This window comes from Hylobates moloch, unplaced genomic scaffold (genome assembly GCF_009828535.3).
Source record: "Hylobates moloch isolate HMO894 unplaced genomic scaffold, HMol_V3 SCAFFOLD_9, whole genome shotgun sequence".
NCBI lineage: Eukaryota > Metazoa > Chordata > Mammalia > Primates > Hylobatidae > Hylobates > Hylobates moloch.
In genome coordinates, this window is record NW_026652284.1 from 66,739,272 (window position 1) to 66,758,200 (window position 18,929).

At 40.7% G+C, this 18,929-nt stretch overlaps 2 protein-coding genes across 9 annotated transcripts in view; one reads left to right on the plus strand and one right to left on the minus strand.

Annotated features, from left to right (window-relative positions):
• RMDN1 (regulator of microtubule dynamics 1) overlaps window positions 1-2,627 on the minus strand; it is a 43,378-nt gene extending 40,751 nt beyond the window's left edge. The window contains exon 1 of the mRNA XM_032759985.2: window positions 2,559-2,627. The gene's annotated coding sequence lies outside the window, so the exon portion shown is untranslated. The remainder of the gene's footprint in view (window positions 1-2,558) is intronic.
• A 125-nt stretch (window positions 2,628-2,752) lies between these two features.
• CPNE3 (copine 3) overlaps window positions 2,753-18,929 on the plus strand; it is a 52,196-nt gene continuing 36,019 nt past the window's right edge. For 3 of the 8 annotated variants that reach the window (XR_009214890.1, XR_009214891.1, XM_058444194.1), the window contains exons 1-6: window positions 2,759-2,859; window positions 3,779-3,816; window positions 9,932-10,042; window positions 13,206-13,326; window positions 16,850-16,991; window positions 17,259-17,438. Coding sequence is in view for 6 of the 8 variants with exons in the window: in XM_058444194.1 (XP_058300177.1) it covers window positions 16,860-16,991; window positions 17,259-17,438 (312 nt within the window). In the remaining 2 variants the exon portion in view is untranslated. Of the gene's footprint in view, window positions 2,892-3,778; window positions 3,817-9,931; window positions 10,043-13,205; window positions 13,327-16,849; window positions 16,992-17,258; window positions 17,439-18,929 lie in introns of all 8 variants that reach the window. The other 5 variants (XM_058444195.1, XM_032759990.2, XM_032759991.2 and 2 more) reach the window with 5 other exon arrangements.

Consider the following 18,929-nt stretch of genomic DNA (forward strand, 5'->3'; position numbering starts at 1 on the left):
GGTCTCAGCTACTGGCTGAGGTGGGAGGATCACTTTAGCCTGAGAGGTTGAAGCTGTGGTGAATCGTGTTCGCACCACTGCATCCCAGCCTGGCTGGGTGACAGCAAGAACCTGTCTCAAAAAAAAAAAGGAAAAAAGGAAAAACAAAAGCTGTAAGACAGGATGAGGTAATTAAAAATGTGACTGAAAGAGTGAAGATAGAAATATGAGGATCAAAATACATTGGAGAAAGAATATTTTGTGAATATCTCATTCATTTTAACATGCATTTAACTCTCCACCAGGTGGTGTTTTATTTCTAGAACCTTGTTAGGCTTAGTATCTAACATGAATTCAACACATGTTAAATTAATGGGTGAATGAATGAGAACAAAAGTAGAATGGGATTTAGACTGTAGTTAAGGAGAATGAATAAATACATTGAATAGCTATGGCACTATGTATTTAAATGATAGATTGCTGTTTGGATACTAAAAGTACAAAACCATCCTCTTGCCTCTACTCTTTCCCTATTTTAGTGAAAAGAAAAGTTTTGAAGGTTAGGTATGGATACTATATATTCTGGAAAATTTGAAACTCGCAATCCAATTAGTGGTGCCTAAGAACCTTCATTTACATATGAAAGTAGAATCAAAAATAGAGCCAGAAATCTTTAGTAAAAACTAAAACACTTGTAGTACCTCCCCAGTACACTTCAGCAACAAAGGCCTTGTTTCTGCACTGCAGTTTGTTCTTGTCTTTGCCCCTGCTATCATTCCTGTGCCCCAGATATTTGCATAACTGGCTGCTTCTTATTTTTCAAATCTCAGGTCAAATACCATCTTAGAGAGCTCTTTTCAGATCCCCAGTCTAAATAAGCTCACACTATCCTCAAGTCCCTCTATCACATCACCCTGCCTTAACTTTCCTCATGGCCCTTCTGGCCATCTGAAATCTCATTTGTCTAACAACTAACTTAAGATTCGACTCTCCTCTAGGATAGAAGTTCCTGTCTGTCTTGCTCACAAGCCTAGAGCAATGCACATAGTAGGCAATCAGGATGTGTTTGTTGAATAAATGAATGAATCCTCACTGGCACTGATATGATTTAAAAATGTTTAATTTGCAGGCCAGTCATGGTGGCTCACACATGTAATCCCAGCACTCTGGGAGGCCAAGGCTGGCAGATCACTTGAACCCAGGAGTTCAACACCAGCCTGGGCAACATAATGAGACCCCATTTCTTAAAAATAAATAAAATAAAAATGTTTAGTTTGCATTTTTTGGATTAAGAGTAAAGTTTTTACTTAGGAATGTCTATGTTTCTTCATTTGATACCCTTTCCATTTCTTCTGTAATTAAAAAAAAAAACCCTTCACCCATTTTTCTATTGGGTGTTTTTTTTTTTCTTATCAATTTAAATGAACTTAAGAAGCCAGGCACGGTGGCTCACACCTGTAATCTCAGCACTTTGGGAGGCCGACGTGGGTGGATCACCTGAGGTCGGGAGTTCAAGACCAGCCTGACCAACATGGAGAAACCCTGTCTCTACTAAAAATACAAAATTAGCTGGGCATGGTGGCACATGCCTGTAATCCCAAGCTACTCGGGAGGCTGAGGCAGAAGAATCGCTTGAACCCAGGAGGCGGAGGTTGTGGTGAGCCGAGATCGCACCATTGCACTCCAGCTTGGGCAACAAGAGCGAAACTCCGTCTCAAAAAAATAAAAATAAAAAATAAATGAACTTAAGACACTAACTCTGTCAGGTTTGGGACCAATATTTTTCCCAATGTGTTTTATTGATTTTGTCCCTGTTTCCTTGGGAAGAAGTTCTAAATTATCGAGTAATCATGTATCAATATTTTCTATAGTGTTTTGTTTAGCTGCAGGCAGCATGGAGTAGCAAGCAGTCCAGCCTGCACTTTGAGGTTAGTTTACTTACAATCTGTGACTTCAGAAAAGTAGGCCAATTATTTAGCTTCCAAATCTCATGTTACTCAATTGCAGTTTTCATTTGTAAAATGGGGATACTGGTACCAAATACATCACAGAATCATGAGGATTAAAGGTAATGAAGGATATAAAATGTCCTTGGTAGTGTGCACATTAAGAATGCCCTAAATAAGCATATAAGCATGGTTAAGAGCTAAGATGTATTTCACTATTTTCATGTAGATAATGTCTTGGTAACTTTTTTTTTTTTTTTGAGACAGGGTCTCTTTGTCACCCAGGCTGGAGTGCAGAGGCACGAACATGGCATGCACTGCAGCCTGAGCCCGTAATCCTCCTGCCTCAGCCTCATGTGTAGCTAGGACCACAGTCGCTTGCCACCACGCCCAGCTATTTTTTTTTTTACTTTTTGTAGCGGTGGAGGGGGTCTCATTTTTTTGCCCCAGGCAGGGGCTGGTCTCCAACTCCTGGGCACAAACCATCCTCCCTCCTCTGCCTCCCAAAATGTTCGGCTTACAGGTGTGAGCCACTGCGCCCAGTCTTCTCAGTTCAGATCTAGTATAAATTTTCTCAAATACTTAAATTATTTAATCCTTAAGGAATTTATTTTGGTGCACCAAACCACTTACCTTAAAGTCAGCTTTGCCTTTTCAGTAAGCGACTGGCCCCCAGAATGGCCTTGAAGCGCCAGCCTACTGGCAAGGAGCTGACTTGCAGCCCGGAGTCAGCTCGCTGCTGATGGGCTGATCCTCGCGCAGGCTGTGCGGGGCGGGGCGCGCACTGGACCCGCCTCCTCCCCGCCCCCTCCCCGCCCCCTTGCTCTGCCAGTCCAGCCCTAGGTTCTCCTGAATCCCGGCGGTCCCGGCAACGCTCCTGACGCTGCTGGCCTGTTCTCCACCGTCGCTCGACTTCCACCTCTAAGACTCGCACGTGAGTGCGGGCGTCTCCCAGTTCCTGGGCCGGTGAGGCAGCAGCCCAGCAACCGTACCGCCCGGGGGAAAAGGAAAGTCCTGGCCTGGAGAATCCGAGCCCGCAGGCTCCGTGCGGCAGGTCCCGCCGGGCCCTGCTGCTAGAAGTGCTCCGTGGGCTTCGCGCAGCTGGGGATGGGCAGGTCGTGGGGGTGCTCCCGAGCTAGGTCGCGGCCTGGCTGGACCCAGGCACCGCCGGCGCCTCCTGGAGGAGCCTGGGCTCGGGGCTCAGCTCTGGGCCGCAAGGCCCCGCCTGGGCCTGGCGCTCGCGCACCTGGGGCTGGGGATAGGCTGGGATCCGCCCTCCTTCCCTGGGCGGAGAGGGTCGGGCTTGTGGCCCAGAGAAGGGTGACAGGCCCCGAAATCGCTGCAGCACCACGCTGGGAGAGGAATAGGGTACCCACACCACGTCCGTGGTGAATCCAATACCCAGTTGAGCGGGGGGCGCGCGCTTCAGAGCACCCGAGAAGCTGGCAGATGGGGTGGGAAGAGGTGACTCTTGATTTCAGGGTAAACAAGGAGATTGTGAGAAGTAGTCTAGCAGCCGTTTCTCCTCCAGCTTCAAGATTCTTCTGTCTAGTGTTTTGGGTTCCCTACACCAGGATTGTGGAGGAAGCGCAGGGCCAGAACCCGTTGGGACCGAGCAGACCAACCATTTATGCTGCACTTAATGATCATCTGCACTTTTTGCATATCCTTAGTGTTGTCTTTTTGAGGCCACCTCTATAATGGATAATCGAATAGAGGAAAGGGCGGGATTGAATATTGTGATTATTGATTACAATGTCCCAGAACAACTGTTCTAGACAGTTTTTATATGTTAGCTTATTTAACGCTCCCAAGCACTTATTGAAGTGATGTTACTCTGTTTCATTCTCCAGGAAACTCGGGTTGAATAATTCATCAAATTACACAACTGGTAAGTGGTGGCATTAGGGTTTGGAATTCAAGTCCGTATGGTTTTAGGGCACAGGCTTTATTGCTTAATGTAAAAGAACATTATTCTTTGGGATAAGCCAGATACCTAGGTTTCAAATCTATGCTATGAGGGCTGTTAGCTGTATGACCTTGGGCAGGATACTTCACCTTTTAGGGCCTGTTTCTGCATTTGTGAAATAGAGATAAAATGTCACAAGGTTGCTATGAGAATTAAATTAGATCCTACTTGTAAAACATTTAGCAAAGTGCTTGACACGTAGTTAGTGGTAAGCTATATATAGCCACATATGTCCTGATGTCATTAATAAGGGTCAGCAAACTAGCTCTCTGTGTGTGCTGCCAGCCGGAGCCAAACAGAACTTGTGCAAGCCTAGAACATAGGTAGAGGGAAACAGCAAAGGATGGGAAACGAAAAGGGAACTGAAAACAGATGACATATATAATGGCAATTATAATGACACCAATAGATGTCTCAGTCATTGATCTGTGGTACCCAGGGCCACTTTTTGCCTTTGTGAGAATTGTTAAGAGGTCAGTTCCTTTTGGCTGATGAATTGGAAAAATACATCTCACTCTGGGCTGAAAAATTTCAAACTCTGGGACTGGATCATTTTGAGACTCTAGATGTGAGGGGGAGCTGAATTTTAGGACCAAAAGGTGCCTGGCACAAACCCCACAATGAAGTCTGCAGTTCTCTTTCAGGATTTCTTCTCTCAGGTCTAGTCCCTGAAGAATAGGAAGGGAGAGGAGGCTCCAGGATGGGAGAAACAAAAGGAGTGTTTGCCGTTAAGGGTTGCATAATGACTGGATACCTCTTCTAATTTTACCTATAACTGTGAACACTTTATAGATAATGGTCTTCATTTTCACACAAGTTTATGGCAACCTATTATACATTTTAAAATATTTTATTTTCTATGCTCATTATGATGGTATCACTGCTGCCCTGGGTATTTCCCTTGCAGCATCTGTTTCGGTACCTAGTTCATATTGTACTCCAACACCTATCAATTATTTTATTTACTTATTTATTTATTTTATAATAAAGATGAGGTCTTACTATGTTGCCCAGGCTGGTCTTGAACTCCTGGGCTCAAGTGATCCTCCTGCCTTGGCCTCCCAAAGTGCTGGGGTTACAGGTATGAGCCACCACACCTGGCCCTATCAATTCTTGGTATGGCTTTATCCGTAGTTTCCTTTGCCTTCTTTGTTTTTTGGTACTATCACTGGGCTTTTTTTCTTACTATTGTTAGAGTTTTCTTTTTTTTCTCCTTTTCAAATGTTCTTTAGTCAGTGATTTATTATGCTAGAAAGTATGCCTGTTAGCAAAACTATAAAAGTTAATGTTAGATGTGAAAAATGATTATATGTCATTTGACCTTCAAAGATTCATAATGCCACCACTGCTCACCAAAGCATATTTCAGGTGGATCTTTTAGCAAGACTCAATGTCACTTCCATTGGTGGTACTCAATGACCTGCAGGAGTCCTAACTAGAGCATTCCTTTACTGTACCCACCATTACCTTCACCCTACAATCTAGCTTCCTTCCCACCAATATTTTCGCTTCTTGTTCTTACTTGTGAGTGGGAATCATATTGGGGTTTTTTTTAGAGAGACTGTTTATTCTTTTAATATAACAGCAGTATGCAATCATAACTTTTTAAAAGACATTAAAATTCGTCAGTATTATGGTCACATTTACCAATATGCATTAGGTGGATAGCATATTAGTAAGATTCCTCATGAAAAAAATAGAAGGAAATACTACATACTCATTTTAGTAAATCATTTTGAAATGTCTCTTGCAAATGGTTGTATTATATCTAGTTCCTGTGAAGATTACCAGAGCAACTGTGTGGTTTTCTGGACACATTGTTATCCGGCTATTTCACCTTCCCCGGCTTTTAGTTTACCATGCCTTTAGACTTCAGGGTGATGGTCAATACATGTTAAAAGAGGTACCTGCAACTGTAAAGAGGAACTTACTTATCTGTCCACATTTTCGTGTTTATGGGTCAGAATTTTTTAAAAAGAAGTGAAAAGACAAATAGTTCCTGATGGTATTGTCAAAACAATTTTATAAAATATGTAGAATTGCACCCCACCTTCAGTACTTCTTGCTCTCCTTCTTTATTGTTCCCTGTAGCACTTACTGCTACCTAACATACTATATATGTTACTTATTTGTCTTCATTGTTGTCTGCCTCCCTGTAGTGTAACTAACCTCTCCCTGATGGGGATGGTGCCTGCTTTGTTTGTTGTTGGCTCTCCAGCACCTTAGAACAGTGCCTGACACACAGTAGGCAATCTATAATATTTGTTCAATAAGTGTTGAATGAATTAATAGTACTATTAAACTGCTCATGATTGGGAAATATAAAGGGATTTGCCTTAAAATTACAAACAGCTAAAACATATGTGTTAAGCAACCAGGACGTGAATATTCTTGAAATCAGGAAATGTATAAACATCTCAACAGCCTTTGCCCAATATACAAACTTTTTAAACCTTGAGAACCACGTGGTTGTGGTTGTTGCTGCTTTAAACCGAAGGCGTTTTTAGATTATTTGTTCACCGTGAACTAGAAAGGAGCCCATAGTGATAAATCGTGAAGTGCCCATCTTGCCCAATTAAATATACATGCTCCCCTACAAAGAGAAGGAAAGGAGTCAGATTTTGGAAAGCATGCATTTAGAGTCAGGGCATAGTGGACGTCAGGGCATAGTGGACACCAGGGCAGGTGAGAGGTTCTGGTGGCTGGTTCAGCATCTGGGAAATTCCAGAAGGGGGGAAATTCTTAATGTGCTCTGAGGGGAATGAGAACCCGAGGAGGCTTCAGTCTTCACAGGTTGGTGTACCTTAATATCAGATCCAGCCTGCCTGCTGCACAGCTGGCCAGCAGCTTTACTTAGTCCTTATAATGGAAAACTTTTCAACTGAACACTTGGGATTTTCAGCTAGGGGATGCAGCTCTGATTTTCATTGATGGTAAAAGATGATTCACTTTGTAGACATGTATTTTATAGCCAGCTTTGCCAAGATGCATGTTCCATAAAGTGGGGCAATAGTGAGACGTTGCCACTGCTTCTTTTCTTCTTAAGCCAGTCAAATTTAGCAGTAGGGGGTGTATACCAACTTTAGCGACACTGATGTGAGTAAGTTCTTATTTTTAACTTTTACATTTTAATTTCATTTTTTCTGCTTATGTAGCTAATAAGTTCTGATAACCCTTCTTTTTTTAAAAAAGTTTTTATTTATTTATTTATGAGATGGGGCCTCACTCTGCCACCAAGGTTGGAGTGCAGCGGCATGATCTCGGCTCACTGCAACCTCCGCCTCCCAGGCTCAAGCAATCCCACCTCAGCCTCCAGAATGACTGGGACCACAGGCACACCCCACCACGCCCGGCTAATTTTTGTATTTTTGGTAGAGACGGGGTTTAGCCATATTGTCCAGGCTGCTATTGAGCTCCTGAGCTCAAGCCATCTGCCTGTCTCGGCCTCCCAAAGTGCTGGGATTATAAGCATCAGCCACCGTGCCTGGACAAACCCTGCTTCTATTAATAACTTTTATTAATACTTCACTAAATGAACCTATGATGAACTGTTCAATTGATGGACTTGAAAATACAATCAGTGATACTTCTAAAATGTATATACAGTAGCCAAGGGATTAGAAAAATGGTATAACCTGAAATACATGTTAAGTCAACTTTGTAGCCAGTTATGAATCATGGAATAGAACAATATCAGGATTTTAGAGAAATTAATGAAGGGTCCTTAGTTGATTGCTTACTTTGTAATGATAAAGACAAGGTAAAACTGCACCTACTTTTTATTTTTGAAGTTAAGAGTGATCACACCTGTTAACTCCTGCGTTCCTCAGTTCTGCATGTCCAAGCATCAGCAATGGTATCACTATTTAGATTTTGCTCAAGATAGTTTAAGAATCTGGAAACTTTTTGAAGTGTGGCTAAAAGCTGATTTATTTTGCTGCCATGATAGATGCTAAGAGCTTAATAATGTGAGATTTCATGGATGCTAATAAAATTTATTTCCTTATCATGCTGCATCTACTTAATAGACTGGGCCCTGTGTTTTGTTTGTTTATTTAAGTCATCTGAGCACTTAGTAACAATTTTGAGCAAAGGTACCTAACTAGTGGAGAAGTTTCTAGATACATTTTTTTCAGATATAGCTTTTTTTTGTTTTGTTTTGAGACGGAATTTGGCTCTTTTTGCCCAGGCTAGAGTGCAATGACACGATCTTGGCTCACTGCAACCTCTGCCTCCCTGGTTCAAGCGATTCTCCTGCCTCAGCCTCCCGTGTAGCTGGGATTACAGGTGGGCGCCATCACGCCCAGCTAATTTTGTATTTTTAGTAGAGACGGGTTTCACCATGTTGGCCAGGATGGTCTTGAACTACTGACCTCAGACTATCCGCCCGCCTCGGCCTCCCAAAGTGCTGGGATTACAGGCATGAGCCACCGCGCCCGGCCCCAGATATAGCTTTTTTGATAGAGATGGAGACTGAGTTTGGAAAACTTTATCCTTTTTCGTCCATTTCTCCTTTTTGTCCTTATAAATATTCTGATGTTTTCTACTTATTTTAAAAAATCCTTAGTACCACTTCCTAAACAAGTTCCATATTCACTGTAATTAAATTAGGGTTATCATACATTAATGGAAAAGACCTTAAGAATTACTTAAAGAAAGGGATTGACTCAACTCTTAGGTTTAACAGCTGAAGGCTGGGCGTGGTGGCTCACGCCTGTAATCTCAGCATTTTGGGAGGCCAAGGTGGGCAGATTACAGGCGGATTACCTGAAGTCAGGAGTTCGAGACCAGCCTGGTCAACATGGTGAAACCCTGTCTCTACTAAAAATACAAAAATTAGCTGGGCGTGATGGCAGCACCTGTAATCTCAGCTACTCAGGAGGCTGAGGCAGGAGAATCACTTGAACCCAGGAGGCGGAGGTTGCAAGTGAGCCAAGATCTCCATTGCACTCCAGCCTGGGCAACAAGAGTGAAAGTCCATCTCAAAAAAAAAATGAGATTTAACAGCTGAAAAAACCTGAGGCCTGGAGAAGTTACAGCAGTTGCCCAAATGCCTGCCATTGTGGTGTGACTAACACAGAACCAGGCATTTCATTTCTTTTTTTTTTTTTTTTGAGACGGAGTCTTGCTTTGTCACCCAGGCTGGAGTGCAGTGGCGCAATCTTGGCTCACTGCAACCTCCACCTCCGGGTTCAAGTGATTCTCCTGCCTCAGCCTCCCAGGTTGCTGGGACTACAGTGCACCATGCCCAACTAATTTTTGTGTTTTTATTAGACACAGGGTTTTGCCATGTTGACCAGGCTGGTCTCAAACTCCTGACCTCAGGTGATCTGCCCAGTCCATTTCTTTTGACACCTGATCCAGTGATTCTTCCTTTTTGTTTCTTTTTTGTTTTGTTTTATGTATGTTTATGCTTGACATTATTCCCTGTCTTCATTTCTAGTATCCTGTGGTAGTGATTAAAAAAATAAATCTGGGCATCACTTTGTTACTAAATACAGAACAAGCGTAGTTTAAATTCTTTTAATGTGAGTTTTTTTCTCTCAGAGTCTGGATATTAAGTGCAGTATATTCCTGAGAATAAATGTTGCTGCTCTAAGATCTAATGGCACCTACACACATGGTAGACCTGTGTGTGTAGAGACACACTAACAAGGAGAACATGCTTTCTTAGCCTTAAGTAATTTACAATTTAATGGGTTATCTTGAAGAGGAACTGCCATGAGGTAAATAAAGTATAAACCATTCCACTTCTTCCATTCTTTGGCAAGCTTTGGTTATTCTGGTTACGTTTGTTTGAGAACCATATAACTAGTTTTAGCCTCAGTATTAACCTTGTAATTTTAAAGTTCCTATTTTATTAATTTGTGTCAGGCTGAATATTACTTTTGATATTAACAAGACAAGACATAAGGAAATTAGAGAATATTGCTGTTATACTAAGTAACTATTTTTTGATAGTTTTTAATTGAAAAATTACAATTGTATACATGTATGAAGTTTGTTTATTTTTACTAATACTATTTTTACTTGACAGCTAATTAACTATTAATTAGAGGCTTTAGTGTCCTGAAGGGATTTTGGCATAAAGGGGAAAATACCTGGGTTTATGCTGTGGTGCCGACACTTACTAACTTTGTGATCCCATGTAAGTAATTTAACCTTTTTGAAGAAATTTATATTTTTTTCCTAATAGATACTATGCATTATTTTGAAGATTAACAATGTGCTGAAAATTATCAACATGTTCTGGGTCAATCAATTCAGACACTGGAGTGCCTTATATTATAGTCATACCTGTGACATATGGACCTTTCACCATGTAGTAATCATTATCCTGCCTAACTCACAGAGTTTTTGTAAGGTTCAGAAGATAATATATTATTTGGAAGCACTTTAAAAATTGTAAAAAAAAACCAAAATCTGTCCAGTTGTATGGAATTATTAACTATCTTTTCTTTCCCCTTATTCTTCTACTCCCCACTTTCTTACTGTCTACCCTTAAATGTAAGGGTGAAAAAGAAATCCGGTAGTCAGTAGCAATAAGATTGCAAACTTTTTTATAGTGGAGTATAGTTTTAATCATCAGTAAAAGTAGAAATCTCTGGGGAGCTTCTTCAGCTCCAAGAGCACTTTGTTGTTCCCTGTCTGTACCACACAATTTTATACTCTTGTATACTATTTCTATGTATACATAGTTAGCTAAGTAGCTAAGTATTTGTTTCGTTTTTGCCTCCTCCCTAACCCTCACTTTTGGAACACCTAGAAAGTATTCAATAAGTAATTGTTTTATGAATGGATCTCCCCAATTTGATTATAATGAGCTACAAGCTCTCCTGTTGCTGTATAATGTCCCTGCTGTCCTTAGCAAAGTAATGGGTTTACAGTAACCTGGTAATAAATACACTTGCTAGTTTGACCTGGGAACTCTCAGGAGCATAGCAGCCTTTGGATTTACAGCCATATTACCTGACGCCCCCCCTCCTCCTTTTTTTTTTTTTTTTTTTTTTTTAGTAGGGAAACACTTATTACTGTTCTGAGCAACACAATTTGAGAAACACTGCCTAGGGTGTGTATTGCTGATGTTGCTGGGCCGGTTCCAGCTGCCCCAGGGTTGCCCTTGCTTGCTTTCAATAGCCGTCAGGCAGGATGTACTGCGGAATAGCAGTTAGTGAATCATGGTATTAGAACCAGAAAGAACTTCTGAGAATTTTTTACAGTAGGCCAGTCTCTTCATTTTTCAGCTGAAGACTGGAGGAACTTCACTAAAGGGATTGGTAGATGGGCACCAACTTCTCCTTCACAATTGTTTTAGGACACATTTTGAGTCACTGACATGAGCCTGCGCTCCCCTCACCTGCGTACCTTATTATACGCAAGGCTATTTCGCCAAATTAATTTTATGTAAATCCCAACAATCATTATTGTTTCAAGAAGCTTTTCATAAATAAGGATGAGAAAGCTGCTTTATGTCTTATTACTTAATAACAAGCCATCTATGCTGAGACAATCAATTAAAATCCCTGACTCAGTAATAAAATAATTGCTACAATTCACTGAGTGTCTATTATATGCTGATCATTCTAGAAACCTACAGTTGTCAGGGTTTTTATTAAGTCTATTTTTCTCTTTTAGCCTTATTTACATTGAAGGACTAGTGTCAGGGTTTTTTAATATCCCCATTTTATAAATTAGTAAATTGAAGGTCAGATAGATAATTTGGCAGAGGTGACACATCCAAATTAGTGGTGGGAAAGAAATTTGAATGACACACACTGATTCCAGAGTTATTGCTCTTTCTGCTACAAATAACCTGTGCCAGATGTCATGCTTCAGGAAGAAGGGGAAGTGGTAAAATATGTTCGCTGCCTACGGTTCACGGTATATAGACGGAGTGATGAGCCACAAATACAAGTAACAATAGTGGAAAGAAAATAGAATCAGTGCCATAACAGCATGAGGGGTATCAGCAGGGTATCAGCAACAGCTGTATGAATGAAGTATCATTTGAAGTGTTTGTTTTGTTTTGTTTTGAGATAGAGTCTCACTCTGTCACCCAGGCTGGAGTGCAGTGGTGCCATCTCGGCTCACTGCAACCTTTGCCTCCTTGGTTCAAGCGATTCTCCTGCCTCAGCCTCCCGAGTAGCTGGGATTACAGACACCTGCCACCACGCCCGGCTAATTTCTGTATATTTAGTAGAGACAGGGTTTCACCATGTTGGCCAGGCTGAGTTCTTGAACTCCTGACCTCAAGTGATCCCCCCACCTCGCCCACCCAAAGTGCTGGGATTACAGGTGTGAGCCACCGTGCCCGGCCTGAAGTGGATCTTGAAGAACTTCGGTGGGCAGGGGTAGCTGTTCAGGTAGATTAGGGGTAGATGTTGGCAGAGCCATGAATTCCAGGCTTAGTTCATTGGACTATCACTTTTTAATCAGAAGTGATAAAATCATAATGTGAATGGAGAGAAAATGGCAGTGGGAATACCCATTAGGAGACTATTATATTAGTCAGGTGAGAGATACAGAAGACCTGAAGTTAGGGTTGTGACTGGGTACAGGAAAGTGACTGTATCTCCATGTTTGGGAGAGATTTGGGGTTCTAGTAGGCAGCATCTCTATGACATCTTTACTGGATAAATCTAAAAGTAGGTTTGAGGAGGAATGGGAAAAGAGGAAGTAGATAAGACTTCAGGATTTTCAGCCAGGGCATGGGAATGACCAGATGCCTTGAATTTCACATATCAGGTACCACTTTAAATATTAGGTCTTAATTCTCAGCTCCTTAGGTTTATCTCTGTTATAATATTGATTCAGAATGTTAGGGTGACTGGGAGAATGATTGATATATTTGGTGTTTCTAGGGATTATTTGCATTTCAGAAGAGGTGTTTGGATCAAATTTTGTCCAATAAGTAATAATCTGTACAGTAGGGAAGCTGTTGTCTAATCCTAGGGATTATTTGTGTTTTGTATCCTGCTCTTTAAGGAGTAAAATACTACATAGAATTATTCTTTAGTTGCTCATGCATTCTTTGCCAGGTGACTTATCCCAGCCAAATCTTTCATACTAAAAGAGTATAAAACATTTGTTTTATTTTCCCTCATCATAATTTTTTTTTTTTTTTTTTTTGAGACAGGGTCTTGCTCTGTCACCCAGGCTGCAGTGCATAGCTTACTGTGGCCTTGAACTCCTGGACTTGAGTGAGCCTCCTGCCTTAGCCTACCAAGTAGCTGGGACTACAGGTGCATGGCACCTTGGCTGGCTAATTTTTTAATTTTTCTTTCTCTCTTTCTTTCTTTTTTTTTTTTTAGACGGAGTCTTGCTCTGCCGCCCAGGTTGGAGTGCAATGGTGTAATCTCACTGACTGAAACCTCCGCCACCCAGGTTCAAGTGATTCTCCTGCCTCAGCCTCCTGACTAGCTGGGATTACAGGCATGTACCACCATGCCTGGCTAATTTTTGTGTTTTTAGTAGAGACGGGGTTTCACCAGGTTGGCCAAGCTGGTCTCGAACTCCTGACCTGGGGTAATCCACCTGCCTCGGCCTCCCGAAGTGCTGGGATTATAGGTGTGAGCCACCGTGCCCAGCCTAAATTTTTTTTTTTTTGTAGAGATGAGGTCTCTGTTGCTCAGGCTGGTCTTGAACTCCTGGGCTCAAGCAATCCTACTGCCTCAGCCTCCCAAAGTGCTGGGATTACAGGTATGAGCCAATATGCCCAGCCCCCATTATGAGTTGTGGATAAAATATGCTATTGCTCTCTTAAAAAATGGTGTATCATGTACTGGATAATTATATTAAAAGGAAATGAAAGTAGCATCTTCATGAATATTACTATTAACAAGATTCCAGACCCTAGTGTTTATGTAATTTCTTCCATTTGCCATTCAGCCATAATGGGTTTCCGGATAAAATTGAGGCCACAGTCAGAGTCATTTTTCAGAGAGGAATGCTGCTAATAGAAGAAATTTGTTTCCTGGCAGCAATGCAGTAGTATAACTGTCAGCAATTGGTTAAATAATCAGCTGTGCCTGGCATGTTGTTTTTGTAGCCTTTGTATAAGCATTTTTAGGGAAAAAAATAATGCTCTTCTAATATGTGATGTCTCTTTGCTGTGGGACTGACTTCACACGCAGATGTCTTCATTCTCTGTTGAATTCTCCCCATCCTTGGAAATTTGAAGACTTTTCTGCTGGCTGGTAGAGAATCCTCTACATGTTTTTTTGGGGGGAGCTTTAGCTATTGTTGCTCATTCTATGTTCATCCACAGGGCACTGCATTATGCTTGATATTGCTGACATGCAACTTACAAGACTCTAAACTACCTTATGCAAAAAAAAAATACAACTCACATTTATTTTACAGATTCTGTGTTAGATACAAAAAACAGGATGCCTGGCATGTGCCAGATTTACAAATTTACTTGCATTATCTCCATTTTTACTGATGAGGAAATCTAGGCTCAGGAAGTTGAAGTTACTTATACGTGGTCACACAGCCAGTGCCAGATGGAGGGTTCAACCGGGCGGTGGCGGGCTCCTGTAATCCCAGCTACTTGGGAGGCTGAGGCAGAGAATTGCTTGAACCTGGGAAGCGGAGGCTACAGTGAGCTGAGATCACGCCACTGCAGTGCAGCCTGGACAACAGAGCAAGACTCTGTCTTAAAAAAAAAAGAAATGGATGTGTGCATTACCCCAAATTTGATCTTGTTCCTGTAATGCAGTAATCTGTTACTATTAGTGCAATAGGAATTCAAAGGAACACCTTAGTATGGATTGGAATAATCAGGATAATCATGGAATGGAATAATAAAAAAATATGAAACATGGGCTAGATAAGACAGGATCAGACCCTAGAGGCAGATAGTGATAAAATGATAATAAAATGTGAGCAATTACTGTATACTAGGCACTTATATATAAATATATAAGATATATATTTTTGTTTGTTTTGTTTTTTTTTTTGAGATGGGATCTCACTCTGTCACCCAAGTTGGAGTGCAATGGCATGATCTTGGCTCACTGCAAACTCTGCCTTCCAGTCTCAAGCGATCCTCCTACCTCAGACTCCAGAGTAGCTGGGATCACAGGCTCATGCCACCACACCCAGCTAATTTTTGTATTTTAGTAGAGACGAGGTTTCACCATGTTGACCAGGCTGGTCTTGAACTCCTGACCTCAAGTGATCCACCTGCCTTGGCCTCCCAAAGTGCTGGGAGTACAGGTGTGAGCTGCCGTGCCCAGCCAGCTTTGTTTTTAAATGGGATTTCTAGCTACTTCTAAGACTATGCAACCTACTTCATTTTTCTTACTCTCTATTTATTTAGGAATCTTAGTATTGATTTTTGACATATGTTAAGGACTGCTACTGTTTTTAGAGAGTTCAACAGAATTATCAAAATTTTTTAATAAGATGTTAATTGTTTTTTGACATTACAAAGGGCTCTTTTAATGATAATCTTTGTTATTTCAGATTTGCTTAGGCATTTTATACAGCACAGGAATCTTACTGCCATATTTAAATATAACAAGATAATGAGTGGATTTGTTTCTGTGGTCCTAGAACTTCAGCTAAATCTCAAAGTGGAGGGCAAAGGGCATTAAATACTATCCCATTGTAAGGATGTTTGCCAGCAGCTCTAGGGTAGTAGGTACCTTCCCTCCTGCAGAACCTGCCCTAGCACCATCAACCTCCACTGGCTAAGTGGACATCCAGATGGGAAATGCAATGCCTAGTTCCTTTTCTTGGTGACACCTGCAGCCCCTTTCATTCCCTGGGTTCATGGATGAAGGCAGTTCACCTGCAATACTACATTCCTTCTCAAGTCCAGCCCCCATCATATGCTCCACCCTATCCCCAGTCCTTTTCATATATTGATTGGAGACTGGGGGGAGGGGTCTATAGAAGTTAAGCTAACTCTGATATTTCTTAGCAAGTCATAAGGGAAGATAGGCCACACCTTCTCTCTGTAGAATAGTGGGCTTGTCAACCTTGTAGTACACATTAGAATCATCCAAGGAACTGATGTCAAGGTTGTACCCTAAATCAGTTAAAATCTCTTTAAGTGGAACTCTAGCATCAGTAGCTTTGAAGCAGCCAATATTGAGAACCACTGCTGCAAAATATTGGGAGCTGGGGGTAGAGTGGAGGGAAAGGGGGCTTTGGGGGCTTTTGATTTTAGCCAAAAAATCTTGAAAACAGAAAATATCCCACTCAGTGTCTTGTTAAATAAACAAATAAAAATAAAACTTAATCTGTTTTGTAGTATAATGCTATGCATACCTTTAAGTGAAAGATCAAGATAATACTTGGAGTTTTTCTGAATGGTAAAATTTATAGTTAAGGTAAAAAGAAATTCGGTTTTTTTTGTTTGTTTGTTTGTTTTGTTTTTTTTTTTTAGAGTCTCTCTTGCCCAGGCTGGAGTGCAGTGGCACAGTTATAGCTCACTACAGGCTCAATCTCTTGGGTTCAAGCAATCCTCTTGCCTCAGCCTTCCTAGTAACTGGGATTATAGGCACTGACTACCATGCTTGGCTAATTTTTTTTATTTTTAGTAGAGACGAGGTCTTGCTGTATTGCCCAGGATGGTCTCAAATTCCTAAGCTCAAGCCATCCTTCTGCCTCAGCCTCCCAAATTGCTGGGATTACAGGCATGAGTCACTGAGCCTGGCCAAGAAGATTAGTATGTCTTATTAGCCATCTTAAAAGCTGTATTTTACTGTCATTCAGTAAATGAATTTTATCCTAGCAAGAGAATCTGATGCAGGCAATATCACTGGAATGAGCTAATAGACACCCACATCCCGAGGAGGCGCATGTAACAGTCTGATTCTGGCAAGTTCACTCTATAAGCCTATTGTGACAATTGGCCTTAAGAAGTCACCTGTTTTTGTTAGGAATGAGTGTGCTTCTTAAAGGCACTGTTTCACTTGCTTTCTCTTTTTATTGGTTTTCTCAGAACTCAAGACATGGCTGCCCAGTGTGTCACAAAGGTGGCGCTGAATGTTTCCTGTGCCAATCTTTTGGATACAGATATAGGGTCAAAGTCAGACCCTTTATGTGTGTTATTTTTGAATACAAGTGGTCAACAGTGGTATGAGGTAATGTTAAATACTTTACCTAAAAAGTAATCTGAATTACCCTTTTAACAATGTGAAGAGTTTTTTTGATGTTAAAAATAATAACACTGTCTCATCTGTTAATGGAGTTTTTTGTGAAAGTTTGTCCTTGATTGTAGAATTTTTCATACACATATAGAAACTTCCTTTAGTTGTCATGCCTATGTTTATGTTTCATATATAAAGATGTGAAAATCCAAGTGCACCTTTGATCTGAAGAAACTTTTTTGTTTTTGGGGATGGGTGTAGGTTGAGCGCACAGAACGGATTAAGAATTGCTTGAATCCCCAATTTTCCAAGACATTTATTATTGATTACTACTTTGAAGTGGTTCAGAAATTGAAATTTGGGGTTTATGACATCGACAACAAAACTATTGAGCTGAGTGATGATGACTTCTTAGGGGAATGTGAATGTACCCTTGGACAAGTAAGTATAAATAGCCACTGTACTCTATTTTGTCTAAATTTTAATGAATGAATTTGGTGTTTTTGGTAAGCAGCATTTAATTTTTAAAGTTGAAAAACATGTAATCACTTTAAAGACAGTTTATATATTAATATATAATTAATATTAATATGTTTATATAATCTATATAATCGTATGATTATATAATCATACATGTATAATATGATTATATTAATCATAATATAATAAATTATATTAATTATAATTAATATTAATATGATTGGCTTGAACATTATAGAATTCACCTTATATTTTGTATGGGCAGGAACTATGTATTTATGGAAAAGCCTGTTAATTCTTTTGAGTAAGGAATGCTTCATGAGGCATTTCATTAAGTAATACCTCCACTTTAGCTGCTGCAGAGTTCTCTACGGTTTTGTTATGTTCAAGCCATAAATGCTATCAAGATAACAGCAACTTCTCTGATCTTCTAACTAGTGAGACTGGCACCTCCTGACTCCCAATGCCCCAATACCATCCCCTTTACCTGGCTTGCTCTTACTGAACCTTATTCCCCCCCATAAACCTTCTCTGACCCTCTAAATTAGTTTGGAATCCTTTCCTGAGCTCACTTGGTACTGTCTGGTACTTCTCACCATACTTTCTAATAGTTGCTTAATTATCTGTCTTCCCAAGTATATGATAAGTTTGGTCAGGGTAGGGACGTGTCTCATGGTTCACCATTTTGCTCCTAGGTTAATCTGATTCATAAGGAGAGATTATGACCATTTGTATAGACGGAAGAAGGTTTTAGGAGGGAGGAGTAATTTTTTTTCAATATGTGATATTTGTCACTCACATATGTCTTTTACAAGTTTATTTTTCAGGGTTGAATTGTTTGGAGATTATGGTATTTTCTGTATCTCAAAAGCAATATGAAACTGATCAGTTTTCTGAAACTTTGATAAATAATATCAAAGAAAAAATTGAAGAAGTATTTCTTTTTTTGGGGAAAAAAATCCCAGTGTAGCTAAAATTCCTATGAATTTGTGAGATATATCAGATGTATAGCTGTTTGAAAGAACCTAGGTATACTATATTCCTTCAAGCAATATGACATTTTATGGGAGTTAAATATTGAAGTTGTGTCTCAGTAGAAAAATTGAATCCTTTTTTTTTTGAGACAAGGTCTCACTCAGTCACCCAGGCTGGAGTGCCATGGCTCAATCACAGCTCACTACAGCCTTGACCTCCCGGGTTCAAGTGATCCTCCCACCTCAGCCTCCCAAGTAGCTGGGACTATAAGCCCACTGCACCTGGCTAATTTTTGTATTATTTTGTAGAGACAGGTTTTGGCATGTTGCTGAGGCTGGTCTTGAACTTGTGGGCTCAAGCAATCCTCCCACCTCAGCCTCCCAAAGTGCTGGGATTATTGGTGTGAGCCACTGCACCTGGCCTTGAATCTCATTTATTGAGTGTTCTGAAGCCCACCTTTTACCTAGAAGGTTTCAG